Raw genomic sequence first — 25206 nt, 5'->3', positions numbered from 1 at the left:
AAGGATGCAACCTTCAAAGTCCCTCTTCCCTTCTCTCATCTCATTTTTTATACTTTATTTTTATTTCTTATTTTCATCATGGTATCAGAACCTATAGACTCTTTCCATAATTTTTCCGGCGTCCTTTTCCAGCAAGCCTATCATTGCTAGCGTTGCTCATTCTGAAACCAAATTTTAGAATTAAGTTTGCAAGGTAAAGATCATCGAATATGTGAAAGACTCGATCTCATACGTCGTCACATGTGCCGCCATGGCCCATCACAACATTCGGCTCTTAACACCACGATTAGCCACTAGTATTTACTTCTCTAAAATTTTAACAACATGTTTTGATATAATAGTTACTAGCGAGTTAAACAAGCCAAGAACCAACACCATCACACGTTGCACTTGCTCGCACACGTCGACCAAAGGATTTGTGTGCGGTCCAAGCACAGAAAGATCAACGACACGTGTCATCCTCTTATTGTGCCATGTTAGCCCAAGTCCACATCAACCTCTAATGCCATGTCATCAGTCAACATCAACCCTAGAGCACACATCAACAAGTGTCATGTCATCAATTGACTTTAACCATTGACATTTGACTTTGGTCAATGACTTTTTTGTTTACTTTGACTGTTGACCTTAGACCATTGACTTTGATCAGTATTCTTCCTACTCGATTTTTCACACTGGCTTCATATTTTCCATCTATTTTAGCATTGGACTTCTTCCAATGCCACAAATTTTTTCTAATTTAGATGAACATGTCTATTCTCACATCCATGCATATGGAGTATCCTCATTAATTATGAGTCTTTTTCTTTTTCATTGGGTTTCGACCTTCTAATTTTGGTCCTATAGTTGACCATGGACATATACAGCCCATTGTTGATCACATATAGCTCATTGTTAGCCACAACTCCAAATTTGATGTTCCAGTTGCCAGTTACTTCATCACCAACACCATTTTCACCATCTTATCGGCGATCAATTAATGTATATCAAGGCTATATTCAAATTTCAAATTCAAGATTTCGAGATTTTTCATCTTGAGTTTGAGAGAATGTTGAGATAATATCAAATTAAGACTCTTAATTTGATATTATCTTGATATTATTATCAAATCAAAGTTGATTATAATACTACCTAGATTAAGTTGATGCATATTACTTTGATTATAACACTTCCTTATTTCACTTGACCTATTTCTATATAAATAGGGTCTATGCCTTATATTTATGTACACTTGTGAATAGAAAAGATATAGCTCTTAAAGTCTCTCTTCCCATTTCTTTCTTCCCATTTCTCTCTTCTCCCTATCTCTCTTTTTCATTTCATTTTATTTTTTCATTGATCAAAGAAAAAAGTGTCATTCTCTCTATCTCTTGACCTCTCTCTTCCTTGTTTCCATCATTTTTTTTTAGCTCTCTTGTGCATCCTACCTAAAGAGAAAATAGACTCAAAAGTCAAAACACAACAACAATTGGGCATAAAACGTACTAGGAAGAGAACCAAAGGTAAGGTTGGGCGGCAAGGCATCACCCCTCGCCACCCTACCCCAAACCGTCCAACATCCGCTTGGACGAGGCGGGGATCTTCATCCTCCAGTCCCAGACCCCATATATATATATATATTATATATATACATATATATGTTTAAAAAAACCATTTTTCTTTTATTTTATTTTTTAAATAAAAACGACGTAAATAGGGGTGCAAATGGTCCGGTCCGGTCCGGCGGTCCATCATTTTTCCAGACCGGACTAGACCGAACACCCATAGGGACCGGACCGGACCTATCGGTCCGCTCCGGTCAGTCCATTCGGTCCAGCCTTATTTTTTTTTATTTTTTTAAATAATTAATAAAAAAATTTATTTAAAATACTAAATTAAATTAAGTGACTTATTAATGTAGCTTATATAACAAACTCAATAAAAAAATATTTTATATGGTTAATGATAATAAATTAAATGAAAATTATATTATTAATTTATATAATTACTATATAATTAACTAATTGATATTATATATTAGTTAATTCATAGAATATTAGCAAGTGTTAATAACATATTTAAAATTTTATATTGTTAATAGTGATAAGTTAGATGAAGATATATATAAAATATTGTTAATTTATAGAATATTAACAAGTATTAATAACATATTTAAAATTTTATATTGTTAATTATATAATTATTATATAAATAATATATATAAAATATTTTTTTATTTTTATTTTTCATTCGGTCCGGTCCGATCCGGAAAAATCCTGAACTGTGGACCAGACCGAAACTTTTCAGTCCTCTAAAACATGGACCGTTTCAGTCTCGGTCCGGTCCAGACTGAAACGGACGGTTCCGGTCAGTCCGTTCGGTCCGACCAGACCCTTTATCACCCCTAGCCCCTAGCCTCCCCCCACGTCTCTTTCTTTCCCCTCTCTCTCCTTTTCTCCCTCAATCTCTCTGACTCTTCCTCCCCCGTTACTCTCTCTCTCTTCCTCTACTTCTTGTTCTTATCGTCCTTGACTACTCCTCCACTTTTCTTCTCTTCTTTCTTCAAGAACAAAATCGAATGGCCGTGAGTTTGTGAAGGGAACCGCGACCATGAGTGGCTATGTGTTAGCGAAGGGACCCACGTCCACTCATGGTTGTGGTTCTTTGTAAATTTTGCTCAGAAGTGAGATCGATTACGTTTTGGATTTTTTTTATTTGTTGTCGATTTGTATTTTGCTGTGGATTTTAGGTTTTTTTTTTTATTTTTTATTTTTTTGGTTTTTCTTGGTTTTTTTGAACTTTTTCGCTATGGGGTGGAAGGTGGGCGAGGTGAGGTAGATGATCGTGGAGGTCAATCTGCCCCTGAAGTCTGAATAGGGGCACCCGCCCACTAAGGAAGGTGTTGGGTTACAGGGGCCCAAACTGTCCCCTCACCCATGCAGGGGTGGGGGGCGGGATAGGGGCACCACCTCCTGGAATTTTGGGTAGCACCCCTAACTGAATGAGCCTAAAACAGAAGCATCAACACATGAAAAGACAAAAATGCCATAAACCGGCGTAATCCCAAACAAAACAAACGAGGATAGGGAGGTAGCTTAAAAATCAAGTAAAAGATACTAAGGACTGGTTTGAATAGTGAGATAAGATTAGATTATTTCTGAATAGTAATTAAATGGTTTGTGAATAGTAGTGGAATTGTTGAGTTAAGATTTTTATGGAATTTTGAGAAATAAAAGAGAAAATGTTGAATAAAAATATTATAAAGTTAAAATATTGTTATAATATTATTTTTTAATATTATTTTTACTTTAGAATTTGAAAATGTTGAATTTGTTTTATATTTTGTCTAAAAATTTGGAAAAGTATAATGATTAAGTAATAAGTAGATTAAAAATTGAAACTGAAAAATATTTATATTTATAGTGTTTAGATATTAAAATTGAATGAGATAAGATTGAATGAGATGAAATATGAAAATATCTAGATATCCAAACCAGGCCTAAAAGATAATTATTGAAACTTAGGAAATAATTATTGAAACATAATTGAGGTTTTCATCGGTGATTTGAATATAGCCCCACCGATCTTGAACTAATCAAACCAAGACACGTACCCAAATACCCGCAATTGAAAATTCGACTCGGTATTACAGTGACTCAGTCGGGTCAAGTCTGTCTAGCTCGCCTCCCGCACCAATCCGAACCAGCAACACCAACTAGACAAGGTCCGGCCCTCGGGGCGCTTTATACTGCGCGTTCATCTCCCCTTATCTTGCGCACCCCCTCGCCGGCTTCGGAGCTGAGATCTCCCACTTGGTACTTACCTGCCGAGCTGCTGCCTCTTTCTCTGATTTCAGGTGCGGATAGCTCTCTGTAACTCTTCTGAAATTTCAGTTCCGTTCCGTTTTGTTTTCGTTAGCCCATGCGTGTCGTTCCGTGAGTAGTTTCGAATTTGAATTGGGAGACAAGTGGATCTCAGTAAGAAATAGTTCTATTTCATGAATCGTGTAATTGATCTATAGTTGTTTTTTCACTGTTTTCGTGTATCTATGTTCGTGCTTATTTAGTTCTGATTGTTGATGGTGATTGGTTTTGATGTGCTGCAATCGTGTGTATGATAGCTGAAGTGGATTGATTAGATGTTATAACTTCGTTTGTGGATATGGTTTATATTGAACTGATACGAATAAAAAATCTTGAGGAATGTCGCTGGATATTCGTGTGTTTGTCCAGCTGCTGTGCCCCGAAACTTCCAAGAAATTAAACAAAAAAATTCCGTGTGTTTGGAAACTTTAAGTTGTTTATGAAATTACTACTGTAATCCATGGGCATTTCTATCTCGGATGTGGTTAGCTCAATAGAACCTGCATTCCCAGCTACTTAGTTTGGCTGCAGATATTCTTGTTTTTCTATTATCTGCACGTGTTCATAACCTTGGTATCTTGTCATTGCCACAACCCTAAAAGATGAAGGAAGTAAGCTGGTTTTAGCACATTTATTTTTAGTGCATTACTTACTGAAAAAGGAAATGAAGGAAGCTGAATGAATATAGTTTTTGGATTACTATTTATTTTCCTTTTTCTTACTTAAAAAAAAAAAATTATTTTCCTTTTTCTTAAAGTTGATCCTGTTAGTTCGTTGGAGAAGATAAATTTACTAGGATCAAGTATGGAAAGTATAATAACATGTTGCTTGGATGCTCATGGTTATAGTATGGCACTTCTGTCGTACCATTATGATAATTTCATTGCATCTTTTTTAAGCAGATTAATGGTAAGATTCATCATTTTAATTGCATTGTTGAACTTTTTTTTGGGACATTGTTCTTTTATGTGTTGTTCAATTTCTTATGAAGCAATTCAGCTGATCAAATCTATTGTTTTTGTCTTCTACATGCTTAACATGTAAAAATTAGATTTGATGGTTTTGTTTGTCTAAGCTGATACTTCTGGATCAGAGAGGAGTACAATTGAGGGAAGGAATCATGAGCTGTTTCGGTTGTTGTCAAGAAGAGGATGTCCATAAAGCTGCTGAAAGTGGAGGTCCATACATGATCAAACCTTCAGCAGGTAATCTGTCTGCTGAGCTAGAGTTGGTGCTATAAGGACTATAACTATTAAAGTAGCTTTGTAATGAATTGCTAGATCAATACATTCAATATTTGAATCGGTAGGTTCTAAATGGCCAGCCAGGTTGGAGGTTTGCATTTTAATTTGTACGCTCTTATAGTTCTTAAATCCATTTTCTGAGACACCCAAAAATGTGCGCTGCATTCATATACTGACTCATTGTGTTTTTGTTTTTCCTTTTTAATTATCTGAATTGAATATTTTTCCTGCAGGAAACGGTGGAGGTTATTATTCATCAGATACTGCTCCCAAGGGTCCACAAACTGTGAAAGTTCAGCCCATTGAAGTTCCTGAGATACCAGTGGATGAACTAAAGGAAATTACAGATAACTTTGGTACTACTGCATTAATTGGAGAGGGCTCTTATGGAAGAGTATATCATGGGGTTCTTAAAAGTGAGCAGCCTGCAGCAATCAAAAAGTTAGATGCCAGCAAACAACCTGACGAGGAATTTTTAGCCCAGGTATAGACAACTGTAACTACTATGTATGCCATGTTGATAAAATGGGTGAAGCTTTTTTTTGTTAATTAATGTTATACTTTACAGGTTTCTATGGTCTCAAGGCTGAAGCATGAAAATTTTGTTCAAATGCTTGGTTACTGTATTGATGGGAATTCCCGTATTCTTGCCTATGAGTTTGCATCTAATGGATCTCTTCATGATATTCTACACGGTAAGTAAGATTAAACTACAACTGTAAGATGTTAAAACCCTTATTGTATGTTTTTCATTTATAGCCTTATTTTCTTGATTCCTTTATTAGGTTACATCAAATACTGAAATAAGGAAATTTCTATGTAATTTATCAATTTAAAGTAATTTCTGTAATTTGCAGCGAGTATAAGTGAGAGCTGCTATATTTCCAGTTTCTGAGTGGTGTTCGTGTATCCTTTTTTTTTTTTCTTTTTTTTCTTTTTTGTGTGGCAGGGAGGAAGGGGGTCAAAGGAGCACAACCTGGTCCTGTTCTTTCATGGGCACAACGCGTAAAAATTGCTGTGGGGGCTGCGAAAGGGCTTGATTACTTGCATGAGAAGGCCAATCCTCACATCATCCATCGTGACATCAAGTCCAGCAATGTACTAATCTTTGATGATGGTGTTGCTAAGATTGCAGACTTTGATTTATCAAATCAAGCTCCTGATATGGCTGCACGTCTTCACTCCACTCGTGTTCTTGGAACCTTCGGTTATCATGCACCTGAGTAAGCAATTTATGGGTGCATCATGTTTGTTTTCATTCTCCTTTCATTTGTGCCAAAGATTTCATGGTCATGAGGGAAGCTAATCTTTTTAACTTCATGTGAAATTGGCTGCCAAAGATTTCAGGAAACCACCATGATGATTTGCATTGCTCTAAATCACTCAATTTGTGCTCCTTTTGGTTTGTGAGATCTTTCCTGACTAGAAATGAATCCTTGTATATTTAGAATATACCGAGGCAAATCCAATGTCAAAAGGTTCAAAGTGTTTTACTTGCCTCTCTTGCAATTATATTGGGCATCAGATGAAACTACTTGAGTATTTCTATATTAAAGCTTGATGCAAGACTTCATTTATGTTTTAGTTTTTTTCCTTTTTTTTTTTTTTTTTCCCAATGAGAGTGCGCATCTTTGGGTGCATACATTTTGTCATTCTGTACTTGTGGTTGGCAGGTATGCCATGACTGGACAGTTGAATTCCAAGAGTGATGTGTACAGCTTTGGTGTTGTCCTGCTTGAACTTCTGACAGGGCGAAAGCCTGTTGATCATACCTTGCCACGTGGACAGCAGAGTTTAGTCACATGGGTACTAGATTGCACTACTCTTTTGTTACATCTTTCTCCTCTGATTTGTTTTCAATTATTTTGGAATAAAAATTAGTGGAGTGGAGACAGGAAGGTTTTCTTAAATCTAGCTCTGTTTTTTGTCCAATTATTTTCTCTGTGCACCCAAGCTGACTGTAGAAGGTTCTGAAATTTGTCAGGCTACACCAAAACTTAGTGAAGACAAGGTTAAGCAGTGTGTTGATACAAGACTTAACGGAGATTACCCTCCTAAGGCAGTTGCAAAGGTACTTTGTCCCCTCCCTTTTAACTTTTGAAGAAGTAGCATTTGTTCTCTATGCATTCGAATAATAATGATAGATTACCACTACATCTCAAGCAAAAAGTATTAGACATATAGCCTAAGAGATGTAAGGTAGAACTCAGAACATACTACATCTCTTAGACTATGCAGGTGGTTGGATATGAATGTAAAACTTTCATTTGAGAACAATTGTGCAGTCTTAGCTCAAGAAAAATTTACACACAACACACACACACTCACAGAGATATATATATATATATATATATATTGAGAGAGAGAGAGAGAGAGAGAGCAGCAAAATAGATCAAACATCAATCCTACATGTAACATTGTAAGCCCTTTGTTTGTCCTGATTTACAGATGGCTGCTGTTGCTGCCTTGTGCGTGCAATATGAGGCTGACTTCCGGCCAAACATGAGCATTGTAGTCAAAGCCCTCCAGCCGCTGTTACATGCCCGGTCTGGACCTGCTGGTGAAACTCCAAGCTTATGATCTCTCCCTCTCTCTCTCTCTCTCTCTCTCTCTCTCTGCTTTTGCAGGTGCATATGTGCACATGTGAGTATGATAATATAACAAAGGGATTGTAACATTGTTTCAGAAGGTGGTGATAAATTGTTTGAACAAGATTCACTATGCTTCCATTATTTACAGTATTGATTTGTTCATAATTTGTGGGGCCGTCTTTCCTCTCATCTGGAATTAACCTCAAATTTTAATACTCCGGGCTGTATTTTCTCTTCCTTCCTTTCTCCTAAAATGATTGTCATCTTTACTTAAATTAAGAGAACTGCTATATACACAAATAGATTATATAAAATAAACCCACAAACTAATGTGACTTTATGGAAGGACGCTGCTAGGTCCACATGAATTCCACCGAAAAGTGTAATTTACCGGGTTATTACATACAAAGTTTAGTTGCTTTATGACCATAGAAATCCGAATGGTTTATTTACTCATAACTCAGTTGGATCAAGACATGGAATGGCAAATCGGCTCCATCATCGAGGATTGCCACTCTCTTCTCAAATGCTGTTCAAAAATGATCTTCTGCCCAGGTTTCTAAAATTGCCACGAGTTGCTACATCAGTTCTAAAGAATTGTAGCCCTTGACCCATAGTTCAGAACTGTTTATCGAGTAATAATTTGTAAAAAGTCCTAAATAGAATTATACAAATCTCGCATAGTCTATTTATAAAAAACAATTCACTCCTCGAAAAAATTTAAAAAATAAATTTATATTTTTACAAATGACCTATGCAAGGCTTGTATAACTTAGACTTATATCTAGTATTACTCCAGTCTTCTTTGTATTGATCTCATCCTGTGCTACTATCTGCCATAAATCTTTGTTACTCTTTGCTCTCTTATGTTTGTTTGTTAAAAAAGAAAAAAAATGGATTATATCTAAATTATTATTCTTACTTCTTATAGAGTCTCTTGCTAACATATAATTTACAAATTATAACTCGTCCCCCTCATCCTAAAGAGATTTTCTTAATACGAGCCATCCCATGAGTTAGATTGAAGTGTTGAATTTTAGGATATTATCCTCGTTTATCATGCTAATTAATTACCTCTACTTAGAATTAATTATATATTTACAATTGAGCATATATAAAGGATATATATATACAAAAGTATTAACAACTTATACAAGAAACTCGTGGACATTTAAATAACTAAAATTTATTACAATTGATCGGAGTGGACTAGAATGTTATTCCTATAACAAAATTATAAACAAATTCCTTTGCTTAAAACAAATATTATATGAGACTCGTGTTAATTCTATTAAAAACGAGGGTAATATCATCGTTATATCGTGTAATTTTGGATTTGATTCAATAATTGGTAACAAAAAGTTTCAAAGTGTGGATCTTTCCGCTCATAGTTTAAATACTTATTTAAGAAAAAATCTATTTATCATTCATTTTATTATTAGTCTCTTAACATCTTTAACTTGGCATCAAATGAATTATTTATAAATGGAACATAATAAATAGTTTCCAATAATTTAATATCACATAATTAGATGGTGAGAAGATGATGGTAAAATTAATGATAACAATTAGATGTGGTTTGAGATATATATATATATATGTTGGGGTATATGTGAAGACTGGTTTTGGAGCTAAAAAAGTATTTGCTGAAAGTTGGCTCTACAATTAGCTCGAGCCAAAGTCACACTCGACGTCGCTTGACATACTGCTCGAGCAAGACACAAACCCTAGTATTCGCTTGAACCTCGCTCGAGCCAGATTGGATTTGAAGGAGAATGATGACTGGAGATAAAGTGAATGCACCCGGGATCGAGAAGTTTGACGGTACTAATTTTGGGTACTGAAAGATGCAGATTGAGGATTATCTTTATGGGAAGAGGCTCCACCTTCCACTGTTGGGAAAGAAGCCGGAGAGAATTGATGATGCTGAGTGAACCCTGTTAGATTGACAAATTTTAGGTCTTATTCGACTGACTTTGTCCAGAACAGTAGCACGCAATGTCATTAAAGAGAGAACCACGGTGAATCTCATGGCGACTTTGTTAGGTATGTATGAAAAACCGTCTGCGAACAATAAGGTGCACTTGATGAAGAAATTGTTCAATTTGAAGATGTCGGAAGGTATGTCTGTAACCCAACACTTGAATTAATTCAATACGATCACAAATCAACTGTCTTCTGTAGAGATTGAGTTTGATGATGAGATCAGAGCATTGATTCTATTGGCATCGCTACCAAATAGTTGGGAGGCCATGAGGATGACTAGTTCAGCCGGCAAGGCAAGACTGAACTACGATGACATACGTGACATGGTGCTTGCTGAAGAAGTACGTATGAGAGACTTGGGTGAGTCCTCGGGTTCTGGATCGACCCTGATTGCTGACAATAGCGATAGAGAATATGACATGTCAAACTCCAAGAGCAGAGGGAAGAGCAAGACGAGATCTGGGCAGCAGATCATGTACTAGAGTTTTGGCAAGCCGGGCCACATCAAGAGAAACTGCAGGAATCAAGAAAGTTCTAATGATGATGCTGTGAATGTAGTGGCAAAAGAAATCCATGAAGCCTTACTTCTTGCAGTGCATAGTCCAATTGATGATTGGGTGTTGGATTCAGAGTCTTTGTTCCATAGTACCTCACATCAAGAAATCATGCAGAATTATGTTGCTGGTGATTTTGGGAAGATGTATACAGTTGATGGAGAGGCACTGGACTTTACAGCAAGTTAGACATGTTCCAAATCTGAAGAAAAATCTTATCTCTGTGGGACAGCTTGATGACAACGATTTTGCAATAGCGTTATCTGGAGGAGTTGGAAGATCACTAAGGGTACGCTTGTCCTAGAGCATGGTAAGAGATCTAACTATTTGTATTTAATATCAGGGTCCAGTGATGTGCAGGGAAATACAAGAGTGCAAAAATGCAGGTTTGATCACGCGAAATCTGTGAGGAAGCCAAAGGAAGTCAGTTTTGACCTTCCTCATGAAAGCTTGGAAAAGTTGGCTAAGGTTGCCAAGATCGGTTCGAGACCGGATACTCCTGGTGCAGTGGAAGTTGTGAGTTGCCCTGTGGATGTGCCCTAGCCGAAAGCTCTCTAATTTTTCTTTCCAAAGAGTCGACCCAGCAAAAACCCAACCTAAGGGGTGGAGTTTCGGCTCCTCGCTCCCTCCTCCCATCTGGTTAGACCAAAGATTGTGTGTAGTCCTTTATTTTCCAATTTTTGTTTACTTTTCTGTCCAAAGTATGGCGAAAAACCGTTTTATTATTTTTCGAAGCCCAGTGACCACAGCGCGCGCCTTCGCAGGATTCCCAAACTGCCGATCCTTCGGACGGCATAAGGCTTTCGTTGAACGGAGCGGCGAGTGAGTCACATGCGCGGGTCATAACAGCGCGTGAGATCCACGCACCACTGCACCAAGAAGCTTCTACTGCCGCCACACACGACGTTTCTAGAACCAAGAACCTCGAATTTTTTAGACTTGACTGGCCGCCACACTCCAAGCGTAGCACGTGGCGCATGGCGCGTCCCTCATGCATTACCACAGTTTCTTTGTTTCTTGTATTTTGCTTTCCTTCAAGCTAAAATCTCGAAATCTATAGTTGTAATTCGTCATTTTCACATCTATATTTATGTTTATTGTTATTTCCTTTTGTTTAGGTAAAAATAAAATAAAAAATAGTCTCTTGGACATTTTGTCCATAGAGTGAAAGTTCTCCCTCCTCTGGAGGTGGAGTTTAAAATCTTTGTTTTAGGCAGAGTGTAATCTCTTAGACGAGTGTCTGTAGAGAGTTATAGAAGTTAAGATCATATTAGTCACTAAGGAATTTGTGTACTGGTGGAGTCTCAACCGTGAGCAGTTGATTTGTAATCTGGGATTTTCCCTATATGTATCAGGTCACAACTGTAATTTCGCTTTCATAAATAAATGAAGTCTATTTCAAAAAACAGATGCTCATTTATATGATCAACACATGTCACGTGTGCTATCATAAGATTATAAAATCCCTCTACAAATTAAGAAAGAGAAATATTTTAGTCAAAAAATTATACAAAAATTGTTAGATTATAAATTTATTTTTATTGTAAAATATATTTAATAAAGCACATAAAATTATGTTAATTTATAAATTTATTTTTATATAATTTATTTGTGCGTAGCACCTCATTAAGAAATAAAACAGTCGACCATGATTTTATTTTGTTTTTTATGTTATTATATATAATATATATATATATATTAAAATAGTGATAAATAGTGAATACAAATGTTTGAAAAAAATAATAGCGAATACAAAGTTGTAAAGTTTTGCACGAGTTGAGCGGATGTATAAGAATTAAACTAAAATAAGACTATGAATTCTTCTTTAAATTTGATTCATTAATCATAAGAACCTGATTCGAGACTTGGAGTTGAATTTATACAAGGCCAGATGATTCTCAATCTCAGTCTGTAGGTTCTTCAGACTCCTCTTGGACTCTTGGCGAACTCCGCCATTGTCTCTTTCAAATCAGGTTCGCAGTTGTCACTGTGTGAGTAAGCTTGTGCAGAAGTTTCTGTTGGGATCTATTTTCTTGCTTTCAATTTGACACAAATGGAGTTGTTTATCCCTGCAATAAAAAAACAGGGATCTTTAGCACATCTATTAATATTCATTATGGTTCAGCCTATAAAGGGTGTGAGCCTTTTTTTTTTTTTTACTTTCTTTCCTGTGTTTCAGTTTTTCCATGTCGAAGATAATGGGGTTAACATCCATTTGGATCTGTGTCGACGTTTAGTGATTTAGTTGAGATTTGGTTTGCGAAAGCAACAAAAATGTAATGTTTAGAAATGTCTTGCTGATAGTCATATACCAACCGAGATGCTCGGTTGCTTTGAATAAATTTCTGAAGAATTGTTTTGCAGAACTTGCCCACTTTTGCGGTGAAATCTCGGTGATAAGATTTGTTTCAAATTGGCGTGTTGGCAAATGTTGGTGAACAGGGGAACCTTGCTTCAGAAGGGATATTTACACCGATCTGTATGTGTTGCATAGCCTAATTTTTTGTTAGGAAAGCTTGTGTTTTTTTATGTTGCTTGGCGAGCAAGGAGTTATTTGTTGAAGGGTTTTTGTGGGACTCGCATTCCGGCCACGATGATCAGCAGGCAGCATTTGTTGACCTATATTTACCTTCTAGTTTACATCTTGCTTTCATCAGGGGTTATTTTGTACAACAAGGTAAAGCATTCTCATTATATCTCTCACACTATTCAGAGTTGTTTTTCATCTCTTGTTTTGTTTTATATTTTGATTCAGATTTTCCATCTGCTAGATTAAATAATGACCATTAACTTCGTTTCATTCATGCAGTGGGTCCTCTCGACAAAGTACTTCAATTTTCCATATCCAATAACCCTCACTATGATTCATATGGGATTTTCTGGCGCTGTTGCATTCTTTCTCATCCGTGTTTTCAAGGTATGATGTTCAAACTTGTGAAGCCTTCCCTTTCTTGGATCTTCTCTTCTCTGGGATTGCTACTATCAACCATATTTTTTTTGGGTAATGATACAATGACTTCTCTTTTATAACTTTTTTACAACTCATTTTATAATCAGCTAATACAATTTTGCTATTTCATTAAAAATAATTTCAAATTTACATAACTACACTCCATTTGAAATAGAGTTGTAAAAAGGTTGTAAGTTTATCATTTTTTGTTTTTTAATATTTGAAGTTAATATACAGAGAAAAGAAAGACAATTTGGTGAAGTGTTTTTTGATAAGTAGGTCGAGTTTATTAAGAGCGCATAGAGGGGCCACCCAAGTACAGAGGACGTATTTAAGAGAAAGCATCCAATTAGGGAGATATCATAGAAAAAGACATGGAGTCAATATAACTAGGGAGGCCACTGTTACTCTGAGCCATCATCCATACATGAAGCATTTTTAACGCTAGGGATTTTAATTCTCCCACTGTCTTCTCACAGTTTTCAAACTTTTGTGCATTTCGTTCCCCGCACAAGCATCACATCAGACATGAGTAGAGGTGCAACTTGACTCTATTGGGTGGATTTTGCCCACCCCCAGAAGGGGAAAGTATCAAGAAATTCTAAACAACTATGGGAAAGAACCTTCAATGTCTTATTGCCGCACCAAACGTCATGCCAAAACCCAATCCTAATCCTGTCACCCAGCTCAAATCTAACAAAGTTTGAGAATATACACCATCCCTTGTGTTTATCCTTCCTATGTGTGATAGACTCACCATGACCACGAGTAGGCTAATGGATATAAGAATCACAGAACAACTCTTCCTTCAATGTGTGAGATCAAGAATGTAGTATGTACTTTCTTGCTTTCATTACCATCGTACTGCACTGGAATTCAATGTTCATGTCATGAATGCCTACAATGAAAACTTCTCGACCCTTAATTCTTAGATTAAGGCCCCGTTTGGTTGTTGTACTACACTGAGATCAACTCAGTTCAGTCTAATTTTAAGCTGAGTCTAATATCCAAACACCCAACTCTCAAACTACTAAACTCATCTCAACTCAAAACCTTTTTACATGTGGGACCCATAATCTTTTTCAACTCAACACCTCTTTACACACGGGACCCACAACCATTTTCAAATTCTCGTAAATATATCTAAACTCATTTTAACATTTAAATACATCTAAATTTATCTTAAGTGGGCCCCATAAAATTTACTCCTCCATCTCAACTCACTACTATTCATAAAGAACTCAACTCAGCTCAACATCCAAACGCAGCCTAAAAGTCTTGCATAAAAAAGGACGATACTTGTACAAGTTCTTGTTTTTAACAATGAGCTGGCTTCAATGCAACAAAAATTTCGTAAACTAAATCTCAAAACATGTTTTTTACCCCAATTAGATGGGATCAACTGTTAGTTGAATCAAGTTGGCTTTAGTGCTGGCTTATACTGTTGTTTCTTTCTAGAAATTTTTTTCTTTAACTTTTTTCTTCTCTTCTCTTAAGTTTTTAAATTGGTATGAGATTATTGGTAGAGTTTGCTTTAGACATGAGAAGAAATGAAAAATGGAAAATATACTACTAAACAAAAAACTTGATCTGGCACCACCTAAAAGATATAAATTTATAGAGGGCCTGTGAGTAGATAAAATGAATATGAAAAGTTTCTGTTCGAACTTTCTGAAATGCTTGTATCATCCTCTCTCTCTCTCTCTCTCTCTCTCTCTCTCTTTCTCTCACCTTGTTCTTTTCTGTCCCGTATTCTTTTTCCTGTATACTACTTTGTGTTGGCCAAACAGTTTAATATTTTTAATTGGTGCCTAATTGGTGCAGGTTGTTTCGCCTATTAAAATGACATTCAAAATGTAAGCTTGTTACATTCGCTTTTGATTTTGTATTATCAAAACTTCATGCTCTTTAATGATCATCTTGGCTCGCAGATATGCAACATGTGTCATTCCAATAAGTGCTTTCTTTGCATCTAGTTTATGGTAAGTAATTTATATTGTATGATTAGACTCCTGGTTCGAACCCATTCATTGTGTTCCATCTTCGGTAAAGCCTAGATTTGGCTTGAGGTTTCTTTGGGTTGTTACAGGTTTACTGTTGTTCTAGTTGTAACTTCGAAGATAAAAACTAATTTAAGCCGATCCCAACCATGAATGTTGTTACCTATTTCTCCTGTACTGCAAACATTGTTGTTTATGGTGCTTCATTTGAGTATTTGTATCCATATGCATAAAGGCTCATATCATATTGGCGCTCCTCAGTTTTAGTATGTAGATTTCAAAATCTTTGAATTCACTTTCATTAACTCCAATCTATTTGGGAGTAAGGCTTAGTGAGTTGATTTCAGTTGTGGAAATGATCCCATCACTTTTTAGATATTGTGGGATGGGAAACACATCTTTTATCATGCTGTTACTGATATCCATATTTCATGTTTATTGGGCCAAACATCGTAATTATCAATATACATATTTTTCTAACATGAAGATAATTGATTATGGTTGCTCGTAAGCGTGTTAGATGCATTCCTATTAGGTTTTTAGCAGTTATTTTATTACTTTGATCCCCTAATGTGTTCGTGATTTTCACACATGTCACATGCTATTGCATCATTATGTAGATTTATCAAAATTAGCAATGCTCTGAATCTGTAACGTGTGATTTCCATATTCACAATGGCATGTATTTCACATGGGTTTTCACATGTTAGTTTATGTATTCCTAGTCATTGATCCATTTTCTGTGTCTTTACAGGTTTGGCAACACTGCTTATCTGTACATTTCCGTGGCCTTCATCCAGATGCTTAAAGCCCTGAGTATGTTATTATTTTGTGGGTTTGTCTTGGGAAACTACTAAATGGCTAAACACTGCTTAAAATTTTGATTTGACAGTGCCAGTGGCGACATTCCTCACAGCAGTTGTCTGCGGTACTGAAAAATTAAGGTTTGATGTGTTCTTGAACATGGTGCTGGTCAGTGTTGGAGTTGTCGTTTCTTCATATGGGGAAATTCATTTTAATTTGCTGGGTACAGCTTATCAAGTCATGGGCATGTTTGGTGAGGCTCTCAGGCTTGTCTTAACACAAGTTCTTCTTCAAAGAAAGGGCTTAACTCTAAATCCTATCACCAGCTTATATTACATAGCACCTTGCAGGTATCTTATTCTCACGAGTAATGCTAGGTATAAGCCCCAAATAGACAAGCCCCATGCAAGCTATTTGTAAAAAAATAGATCTCACTAATAAAGAATAGTTTTTTTTACACTTTTTTAATGTGGGGTCCACTTTTTTACAAAGGCTTGCGCGGAACTTGTCTATTTGGGGCTTGTACCTCTATTCTCAAACATCTCGAACTTTAAATAATAGTTCTATTTGTGAGTTTATCCTTTTAATTCAATCATGAATTGTGCTTATTAGGTGGTTCTGATCCGTAAATAACTCAAACCCTTTTAGGGCTTAAACATTAACTAACTGGGGGATTCGTGAATCCTCTTTTTTGCAATTCATTTTAGTCAAAAACGATATTCTTTAATCTTCAGGAGGTAATACACTTTGCACCCTCAAGCTATTTGGAATTTCGCACTTTGAACCCAAACTACCAAACCTGACACATTACACTCAAACTTCCAAGAACTGACACTTTTCACCCTCCATTAAGATACGACTAGTATAATTATGCCATGCCACATATGTTTCATCCATCTTAATGGTCAAGTTTAAATGAGGGTGCATCGTGTAAGTTTTGGTAGTTGGAGGGTGCAGTGTGTCAGTTTTGGTAGTTTGGGTGCAAAGTGCAAACTCCTAATAATTTGATAGTGAAAAGTGTTCTTCTCCTTGAATCTTTATTACATCATGGCAATCCCACACCCCCTAACTGCTTATTTCTCATTCTTGGCCCTCCTATTTTCTGTTCATCGTATATCACTCATTTAAATCTGTGTATTTGCCGGTCCAGAAATAGTTGTTATGCTGAATTGTTATTGGATTTTCTGTTCTTTCATTTTTGTTACCTTTTTTTAATACATTTTTTAGTTGTTTATTGATAGTGTTTTATCTTATGTGGTCTTGATCTCTTCCCCTTACCATCTAAGACTTACTACTTTATTGAGAACGACATGATTCAACATTTTTTGGGACACCCCCATAAATTTTGCTCTCATGCATTTTTCTTTGGTCTGCATATTTTTTATTCAAACTTTAGATGAAAGCCAACTCAAGTAACTACATCATATGGAATAATAGTATGGGCAGGATCAGAAAATAGAGCTGAAATTTACTGTGGATATGATTCCTGATAAGTTAATTGATTTACGATATGTGGGTAAAATTGTGTCTTTATGCTGTTCGGATAAATTGCTCATCCTCACCCACTATCATGTGCAGCTTTATCTTTTTGTTTGTTCCTTGGTATTTTCTGGAGAAGCCTGTAATGGAAGTTTCACAGATTCAGTTCAATTTTTGGATATTCTTCTCAAACGCACTTTGTGCTCTAGCTTTGAACTTCTCAATTTTCTTAGTAATTGGTAGAACTGGAGCTGTAACTATCCGTGTTGCGGGAGTATTGAAAGACTGGATACTCATTGCCCTTTCAACTGCTCTATTTCCCGAGTCTATGATCACTAGTCTCAATATAATTGGTTATGCGATAGGTATATCTTTGTTCTGTTATTAGTTTCAACTTTAGGGGCCTGTTTGGGATTGCGTTAAAATCTTAAAAAGTGCTTAAATAGACTTAAAAAGCTCTTTAACAGAAAAATTAGGTTGTTCGGATGTTACATATTAAAGTAACTTTTTTTTTTTTTAATCTCAAATAAGCTGAAAAGTCAAACGTGCTTTTCCGGATAGTCCGGAATGTAGTTCAAATTTTAAAAAGATTGTCAATGGGCAAAAATACCCATACAACTTTCAAATAATTACAACTTTTTAAACTTTTAAGGATATGATCATAATCTTTAAAAAATCAAATGATCGTCATTTCTACATCAGAAAGCACTTTTTTAATTTGTCTTCAAACAAATGTAACATGTTTGAAAGTGCTTTAAACATATAGTTACCAAACAGTATATAACTTTTTAATAATAGAACTTATTACTTAAACTAAAAATTATAAGCCCTAAAGCTATAAACTATATTTCCCACCGCAATCCCAAACATGCACTAAAACTTTCTAGCTGGGACTTAAATTGACAACTATGAAATTAATTTCGTCTTTCTGCAGCTCTCTGTGGTGTCATCATTTATAATTACTTGAAGGTCAGAGATTCTCGTGCATCTCAATTTCCTCCTGAAAGCCTCCCAGATAGAGCAGTAAAGGTTAATATTTATTCTGTGCTACTCTCATAATATTTTTTTTAGTTGATAACTTTCTCTCAATTTTCAAAAAGCATTCCCCAACATCTGAAAATCTGATTTCTGTCGTTACAAGTAACCTTTCGATCTTATGCATTCTTCATGTTATGAAGGTTATTATTAGCACTTTAATCTTAAGCCACCTACCTCCAATTTAGCGTCCACTTTGGATCTGTAGCTATTTGATTGAACTGCTTTTATGTCGGGAAGTTCCTTTAAAAGAGGCAGTTGAAGTTGTGGAACTGCAGTTATTTTATGTTTTGATACAAACTAGGAAAGACCACTAAGAAAGACTTGAAAAAAATCTAAGGAAGATGTAATTCTCTTGTGCCAGTTCTGGAATGATTGCTTATAGTATGCTAAATAATGATCTTATTATGTTCTTATTGTTTCCAAACTTTGCAGGAGTTTAAGATGGAGAGGAAAGAATCTGATGCATATGTCCCCGATGACGTAAACAACAACAACAACAACAACAACGATGGAAGGATTGGATGGAATGCTTCCATTCCCGGTTCAGAAGTGGATGAAGAAGCTACTTTCATTCCTCCCTCGAAACTGTCGCATCTTGGGAGAAGCCAGCTTAGTAGCCATACATCTTAGAAACAGAGGAAGAATAGCAAGGAGCATATAGTAGGCTATACTGATTTAATGTAAAGACTCGGTCTGAGGAAGTAGTCAAGGAGTGATTTATTGGTTGTGTTATGTCATATAGGAGAAAAATGAAGACAGATGGAAGGAAAATGGAGAGTGGACCAGAATGACTCCTTTTTTTCTTGTTTGGTATGGAGGAAAAAGGGAAGGAACAAACATGTGGGATGTGGATTTTCTTTCCAGGTCAACCAAATTTTATTGCCTCGGATGTGGAAATCTAGAGGAAAAATGAAATGAGACAAAGAGAAGATGGGTGCAATGACCATTTTTTCCCCCTGATTAGTTCTTTACTTCGAATATGGGTTAGAGAATACTATTTTGTATACGGACACAGTTTACTTCCGAATTGGGTTGGAGGAAACTTCCTGTGAACATGTGACAATTTCATATTTAAAGTTAAATACAGCTAAACCACAGAGAGAGAGAGAGAGAGAGAGAGAGAGAGAGAGAGAGAGAGAGAGAGTTAAATAATCCTAAAGAATGGAAATGGAAAATTGAAAAAAAAAACCCATGTTGGGATGGAATAAATCAGCCACTAATAACAAGCACTACCATTTAGTCAAACATTTCCAATATAATAGTTTCTTTAGAAGAAAAAGAAGGTAAGGGTTACCATTATTTACCGAACAGTTTTAACTCAATAGATTCTAATTCACCAGAAAATATAGGAAAAAAAAATACAATTCAGAATATAAATGTGTTGTAAAGCCACACACAAACTAACACAATTTTATATAATTTGTTAGATTTATTTTACAATAAAAGTGATTTTATAATCAAATGTACTATTTTATACCACGTCGGTTTGTAGATTTATTTTTGTGAAATTTCTTTGTAGTTAAGTCATTTCTCATATTTTAAATTGTTCATTTCAAATCAATAAGATTTTATTTGTAGATTGTGTCAAAATTTGATTTGCAATCTTAATTAATTTATAAGATAAATTTATTTTATAAACTTATTTATAAATTAAATTCTATCATTTTTCATCTGCAAATATATATATATATATATATAAAATTTTTTAAAACAATCTGCAAAGATGATTTTTTTTTGTATTAATGGCTCTTTAAAGATAATTTGAGTAATAATCATGATTAAGAAGGCAAGGGTTACTGATTATTAACCTAATTACATATTACGAGCGGAAGAAGTGGAGTCTTCGCGTGGGCCCCGCCCATGGAGTATATTGTCTTTGCCCACACCACGGTCCGCACCTCCAAAGTGAAAGACACTTGATAGCAGTTTAGTTTGCACTTTGCAGAAACACCCAGAAACAGAGAGCGCCGATAAACGACAAGAAGAAGAAGAAGAAGAAGAAGAAGAGGCGGTTTATGCTATTTTGTGTGCGGCTCCCTGACCTGTGTTGAGAATGGTCGGAGATGTAAATGGAGGCGGACTCGGTTCAACGCTGTCGTCCCCAGCGTTGGCGGAGGAGCAGTACGTCAAGGCCAAGACGTCTGTGTGGTGGGACATAGAGAATTGCCAAGTTCCCAAGGGCAGCGACGCGTACGCGATTGCCCAGAACATCAGCTCCGCGCTCGCCAAGATGAATTACTGTGGTCCCGTCTCCATCTCCGCCTATGGCGACACCAACGGGATCCCTGTATCTGTCCAACAAGCCCTCTCCAGCACCGGCATCGCCCTCAACCATGTCCCCGCTGGTACTCCTTTCCTTCCCCCACCTTAAAATATGTTGCGTATCCTCTTCCCCCCATTCTGATTCTGATTGTAGGGGAGGACGGTCGTCCTTCAAATTATTTCCGATCTGGATTTTCCGAGTGTCGCATCGACTTTTCATTTCTTTCGACTAATTTTTGTTGTGAGAATTTGGTTTATTTCTGCCTTTTGACTTTCGAGTTCAAAATCAAATACACGCCTGGTTTATTCCGTGCCAATTATGCCAAACTAGCATTTCTGCCTCTTTGTTATCGATTGATGTAGCTACGTGTATACTGGTTTAGCTTTTAACTCCACTTGTTGATCCTTAAATCTCATGTTATGTTAGATTATCGTCTTATCGATGATTCCTTACTGCACATCCAATTCATCTAAGAATAACCCTAGTTTTGCAAATTAAAGCGGAGATTTTGTGTTCGGGCGTGACGATGATCTTGGATTCTTTTCGTTTCAACGATTTTTTATTTTGTGGATAACATTTATAAGAAATTATTTTTTTTTAGCTGTCCTCAATGAAGGTTGAAGTCATAGACGATCAAGTATCTATTATTATTTATGTGAGAACTAATTTTAATTAGGCATCAATTACGTACAGTCTTTTTATTTCTTTCTGGAACTCATTCTCTGTGCAATTATTGTTTTAGAAACTTTGTTTAACTGCACTTCCAACTCTTGCAAACCTGTTGAAAATATATATACTTTCTTGAGTAGCATGTTTAATGAACTAGAAGGTAAGATTGTGATGATGTTTGAATGTGTATTTGTTCTCATTGACACGTCAAGGTATGTTACAGGTGTGAAAGATGCTAGTGACAAGAAGATATTAGTCGATATGCTGTTCTGGGCAGTAGACAACCCTGCCCCTGCAAACTTTATGCTAATTTCGGGAGACAGAGATTTCTCTAATGCGCTCCATCAACTGCGCATGAGGAGGTATAACATACTTCTAGCGCAGCCGCAAAAAGCATCCGCACCCCTGATTGCTGCAGCGAAGACTGTGTGGCTTTGGACTAGCCTCTCTGCCGGAGGACCCCCACTTTCGAGTGGTGAATCATCACAGTTTGCTAATGGTCATCATACCTCTAATCATGAAACATCTCAATACCAAGTTTCTGAACCTATTCAATTAAGCCAACCTATGACATACAGCAATTCTGAAAACCTTTCTTTTGGAAATCAAAGGCCTTCCAGTAGTGAAAGGGTTGGTGATAACAAAAATAAGGGGAGGAATGGTCGAAAAACCATAAATCAATTGAGCATGTCCAGGGCCTCAAGCATGCCAGTTTCAACTCAAGAGAGTAAAAACAATGATTACCCTTACCAACCGGAACATACAGAACCCAACCAGTTTAAGAAAGCCCCACATGAATTCTTTGGTTTCATTGAGCCTGTAGTCTCTGTAAGTCAATCTACTTCAGATTTGTTAACTGGCAGTTCTGAAATCTCAGGGAGTAATAGCATTAATTTCGTAGGTATTGCACAAAATCAATATTCTCTTCCTTCAAGGCCAAACAACCCCCATATGCAACCTCCTTTTGGACTAGAGAATCTGCATCTTGTAAATTCTCATAGTCAGGGTGGTTTTCGCCCAATTCCTCCTAGACCTGATGGCCCCAGGTTTTCAGCTCGACACACAAGTATGCCTGATATGGGTAGTCTAAGTATCCCTGAATCACCTGGATATGTTCAAAATCCTCCTAATTACCAACACCGAAGTGGAGAAGAATTTAGGCCGAACTCTACTGAATCTCCATATCCAGCTCGCGTAAATGTAACACAAAAGGGCCATGGCCCAACATTTCATCGTGATACTATGAGCAACAGGTATCCCCGTGGTTCTGGATATCGACCACCAGCATCTCCTCCTATAAATGGCGTTTCTAGTAATGGTGGCTGGGGATCTCGAGGGCGTTCACCGCCTTCTGAGTATGAGCAAGGCCTTATTGGTGTAATCCTGCTTGCCTTAAACACCCTGAAAATCGAAAAGATTATGCCTACTGAAGCGAATATAACTGACTGCATACGTTGTGGAGATCTGAAACATCGCAATACTGATGTAAAAAAGGCCTTAGATAGCGCGATTGACCAAAATATGGTAGTGAAACAGAACCTAGGTGCAGTGCAGTTGTATGTTGGTAAAAATGAGAAATTATGGAAGTGTGTGAACCCTATCGGTGGTAATCCTATGCAGTACCCAAAAGAAATATGGGATGGTATACAAAATTTTCTTGCTTCCTCAGCTGGCAGATCGGCCATGATGGCTTCTCAATGCAGGTAGAGGTGTTTAATAATTCTGTTGCTACTTTGTTTCCTGGATTAGTAAATTCTAACTGACAAATTATTTGATTTCTGCAGATATGAAGCAGCTTTGACTTTAAGGAAAAACTGCTTAGAAAAGCTTGCTTTGGGTGATGTACTCCAGATATTGAACATGGTCATTTCCTTGAAGAAATGGATTATTACCCATCACTCAGGATGGCAACCGATTACCATTACTCTTGCAGAGTCTAAAAACTGATATAGGTGTCGAAACCGGTGCTTGATTATGTCAAAATCGGTCTTGGCATCCAAAAACTGTCGTTATGATGGCTACAGGTGCAAGTTTATCATCATTTAATTGGACTTAATGACTAGAGGAACACAGGTCACACTCTTGAAAGAACTACAATATCTGAAAAGTTATGGTAGGTGGAACTTTTAGATTGTGGGTTGTGTAGGGTTAGGTTATATGCTTTCAAAGTTTACTTTGCTGAAAACTAGCTGGCATCTACAGAATGAAAACTCCCTTTTGGTAAGGACACCCGTTAAAATATTGCAATTCTCCCACAACCTGGCGGTTATAAGCTGCTCTCTGCACCCTAGTCGTGTTTCTGTTTTTTATAAAGGTTTTCACCCAAGCTACAAGGTCCTTGCCATATATTCTTAATTAGAGATACTCCTTTCTAGGCCTTGTTTCTAAAAGGTAAAGTACTTAAGAAAGGCACAAGGGAAGAGTGTTAAGCTTTTGTTCAAGTACATAAAATTGTAAGCAAGTTTCATAGCCATGGCTGTACAATCTTTGGAGCACGGCCAGTGTGATCAGGTTATGCCGATTATTGTATTTTAGGGGCCCTTGATACAAGTTCTATTGAAGACATGCTGATACCTGTTGAAGAGTCTTGAGCTGGCCATTTCGTTATCTTTGAGGAGTTTAGTTCACTTGACGGACTGGAGGAAAATCTGAAGAGAAAGATAGAAGCAGTCCCATAGATCATCAAAAAGTATATAAGGTATGCTCAATTCAGAGTTTCTTCATGGATGGTGACTCGTTGTATTGATCTTGGAAGTATGAGAAGGGTGCATTGTTTATGCAGACAGACTATTTGCACTTGTCTACAATTTCTGGATCATGGAGGGCACGACGGTTTTAATGCAGTAAAGTACAGCTGGAGCTATATGTATTTTACCTTGAAATTGATTGTATCGATTATTTCTTTGGCAGAGAGAAAATCTGGGAAGAAACGCTGATGCAATCTATTTGAAAATGTATTCTTTTACACTAGTGCTATCTTGTTGGAAATGTTATGCTTTTTCCTCCTTGGTTCCTGTTCATGTTGTGTTCTGCTACATGCAATGAGTTGCCTTATTCCCATGACTGAACATTTATGGGTCATTGGGTATGCTTGAAATTCTATTTTAGTTATTTTCTTGCTGCGGATTTTCTGTCGAGTTCCTATTTCAAAGCATAATTATAGCTCTGATTTGGGAGCATAGTTTGGCTTCCTCCCGAATATATGGAGATTGTAACTCAGGTATAATATTGTAGACTATATTTTATAAGAAAAAGGAAATATGATATATATATATATATATATGCTTATTATATATACATGCACGCCCATTTATTTCTCTGTATTTTGGAATAAAATGAGAAGAGTAATGTTACATACAGTCATGGAGTGCCCAAATGTCACGCAATCGTTTTGAAAAAGAGTAGAGTTTATTATTAAAAATTTGTTTTTTTTTTCATGTGAGTTTTATTTTTATTTACTTTTTTCAAAAGAATTGTACAGAAATTGTGCACTCCACGATTATAAATATTATTTCTCAAATGTGAGAAAGACGTGCATGCCAAACTTCTCTTCTTAAAGGTGGAGTACTGCAAAGTTTTGACATATTTTATGACTTTTTTTATTTGACATTTTTAAAGGTAGATACAATGTGAGAGTCTCGCATACTCTTTAACAAAAAAAAAAAAAAAAAAAATCTATTATTAAAAAAATAATTATTTTAAGTAAATTTTATATTTACTCATTTTTTTTTTAAAAAAAGAGTGCATAAGATTTACACATTCTAAAACTACAAATATCGCTGCTCA

General features: G+C 36.3%; 3 protein-coding genes across 5 annotated transcripts; all 3 read left to right on the top strand.

Annotated features, from left to right (window-relative positions):
* The first annotated feature begins 3648 nt into the window (after nucleotides 1-3648).
* LOC121263345 (pto-interacting protein 1-like) lies at nucleotides 3649-7842 on the top strand. Of its 2 annotated transcripts, none has more exons than XM_041166189.1 (8): nucleotides 3649-3835; nucleotides 4936-5047; nucleotides 5320-5570; nucleotides 5655-5781; nucleotides 6036-6309; nucleotides 6760-6892; nucleotides 7071-7157; nucleotides 7535-7842. In XM_041166189.1, the coding sequence occupies exons 2-8, from the start codon at nucleotides 4963-4965 to the stop codon at nucleotides 7664-7666; spliced, it is 1089 nt and encodes a 362-aa protein (XP_041022123.1). In that variant the 5' UTR covers nucleotides 3649-3835; nucleotides 4936-4962; the 3' UTR covers nucleotides 7667-7842. The 2 variants fall into 2 exon arrangements, with proteins under 2 accessions (XP_041022123.1, XP_041022124.1); XM_041166190.1 differs by having other exon boundaries at nucleotides 4918-5047.
* A 4131-nt stretch (nucleotides 7843-11973) lies between these two features.
* LOC121263343 (probable sugar phosphate/phosphate translocator At3g17430) lies at nucleotides 11974-19541 on the top strand. Of its 2 annotated transcripts, none has more exons than XM_041166187.1 (10): nucleotides 11974-12190; nucleotides 12660-12894; nucleotides 13027-13134; nucleotides 14992-15023; nucleotides 15099-15149; nucleotides 15922-15983; nucleotides 16060-16321; nucleotides 17550-17815; nucleotides 18385-18479; nucleotides 18921-19541. In XM_041166187.1, the coding sequence occupies exons 2-10, from the start codon at nucleotides 12811-12813 to the stop codon at nucleotides 19116-19118; spliced, it is 1158 nt and encodes a 385-aa protein (XP_041022121.1). In that variant the 5' UTR covers nucleotides 11974-12190; nucleotides 12660-12810; the 3' UTR covers nucleotides 19119-19541. The 2 variants fall into 2 exon arrangements, with proteins under 2 accessions (XP_041022121.1, XP_041022122.1); XM_041166188.1 differs by having other exon boundaries at nucleotides 11974-12208.
* An 834-nt stretch (nucleotides 19542-20375) lies between these two features.
* On the top strand, nucleotides 20376-24434 carry LOC121263342. Its single transcript, XM_041166186.1, has 4 exons — nucleotides 20376-20833; nucleotides 21644-21936; nucleotides 21997-23123; nucleotides 23205-24434. Exons 1-4 carry the CDS (start codon nucleotides 20542-20544, stop codon nucleotides 23365-23367), a joined length of 1875 nt encoding a protein of 624 aa, XP_041022120.1. The 5' UTR covers nucleotides 20376-20541; the 3' UTR covers nucleotides 23368-24434.
* Nucleotides 24435-25206: the final 772 nt, after the last annotated feature.

Source organism: Juglans microcarpa x Juglans regia, chromosome 4S (genome assembly GCF_004785595.1).
Source record: "Juglans microcarpa x Juglans regia isolate MS1-56 chromosome 4S, Jm3101_v1.0, whole genome shotgun sequence".
Lineage (NCBI taxonomy): Eukaryota > Viridiplantae > Streptophyta > Magnoliopsida > Fagales > Juglandaceae > Juglans > Juglans microcarpa x Juglans regia.
The sequence above is the reverse complement of the archived record's forward strand: the minus strand, read 5'-3'. Positions and strand labels throughout refer to the sequence as shown.

Bases quoted from the DNA above. Each gene is read 5' to 3' on its own strand.
- LOC121263342 (XM_041166186.1), top strand. From the start codon at position 20,542: ATGGTCGGAGATGTAAATGGAGGCGGACTCGGTTCAACGCTGTCGTCC. The intron at 20,834-21,643 runs GTACTCCTTTCC...GGTATGTTACAG, and splicing joins CCTCAACCATGTCCCCGCTG to GTGTGAAAGATGCTAGTGAC. The intron at 23,124-23,204 runs GTAGAGGTGTTT...TGATTTCTGCAG, and splicing joins ATGATGGCTTCTCAATGCAG to ATATGAAGCAGCTTTGACTT.
- LOC121263343 (XM_041166187.1), top strand. From the start codon at position 12,811: ATGATCAGCAGGCAGCATTTGTTGACCTATATTTACCTTCTAGTTTAC. The intron at 15,984-16,059 runs GTATGTTATTAT...TTGATTTGACAG, and splicing joins CCAGATGCTTAAAGCCCTGA to TGCCAGTGGCGACATTCCTC. The intron at 17,816-18,384 runs GTATATCTTTGT...GTCTTTCTGCAG, and splicing joins TATAATTGGTTATGCGATAG to CTCTCTGTGGTGTCATCATT.
- LOC121263345 (XM_041166189.1), top strand. From the start codon at position 4,963: ATGAGCTGTTTCGGTTGTTGTCAAGAAGAGGATGTCCATAAAGCTGCT. The intron at 5,782-6,035 runs GTAAGTAAGATT...TTTGTGTGGCAG, and splicing joins TCTTCATGATATTCTACACG to GGAGGAAGGGGGTCAAAGGA. The intron at 6,893-7,070 runs GTACTAGATTGC...GAAATTTGTCAG, and splicing joins AGCAGAGTTTAGTCACATGG to GCTACACCAAAACTTAGTGA.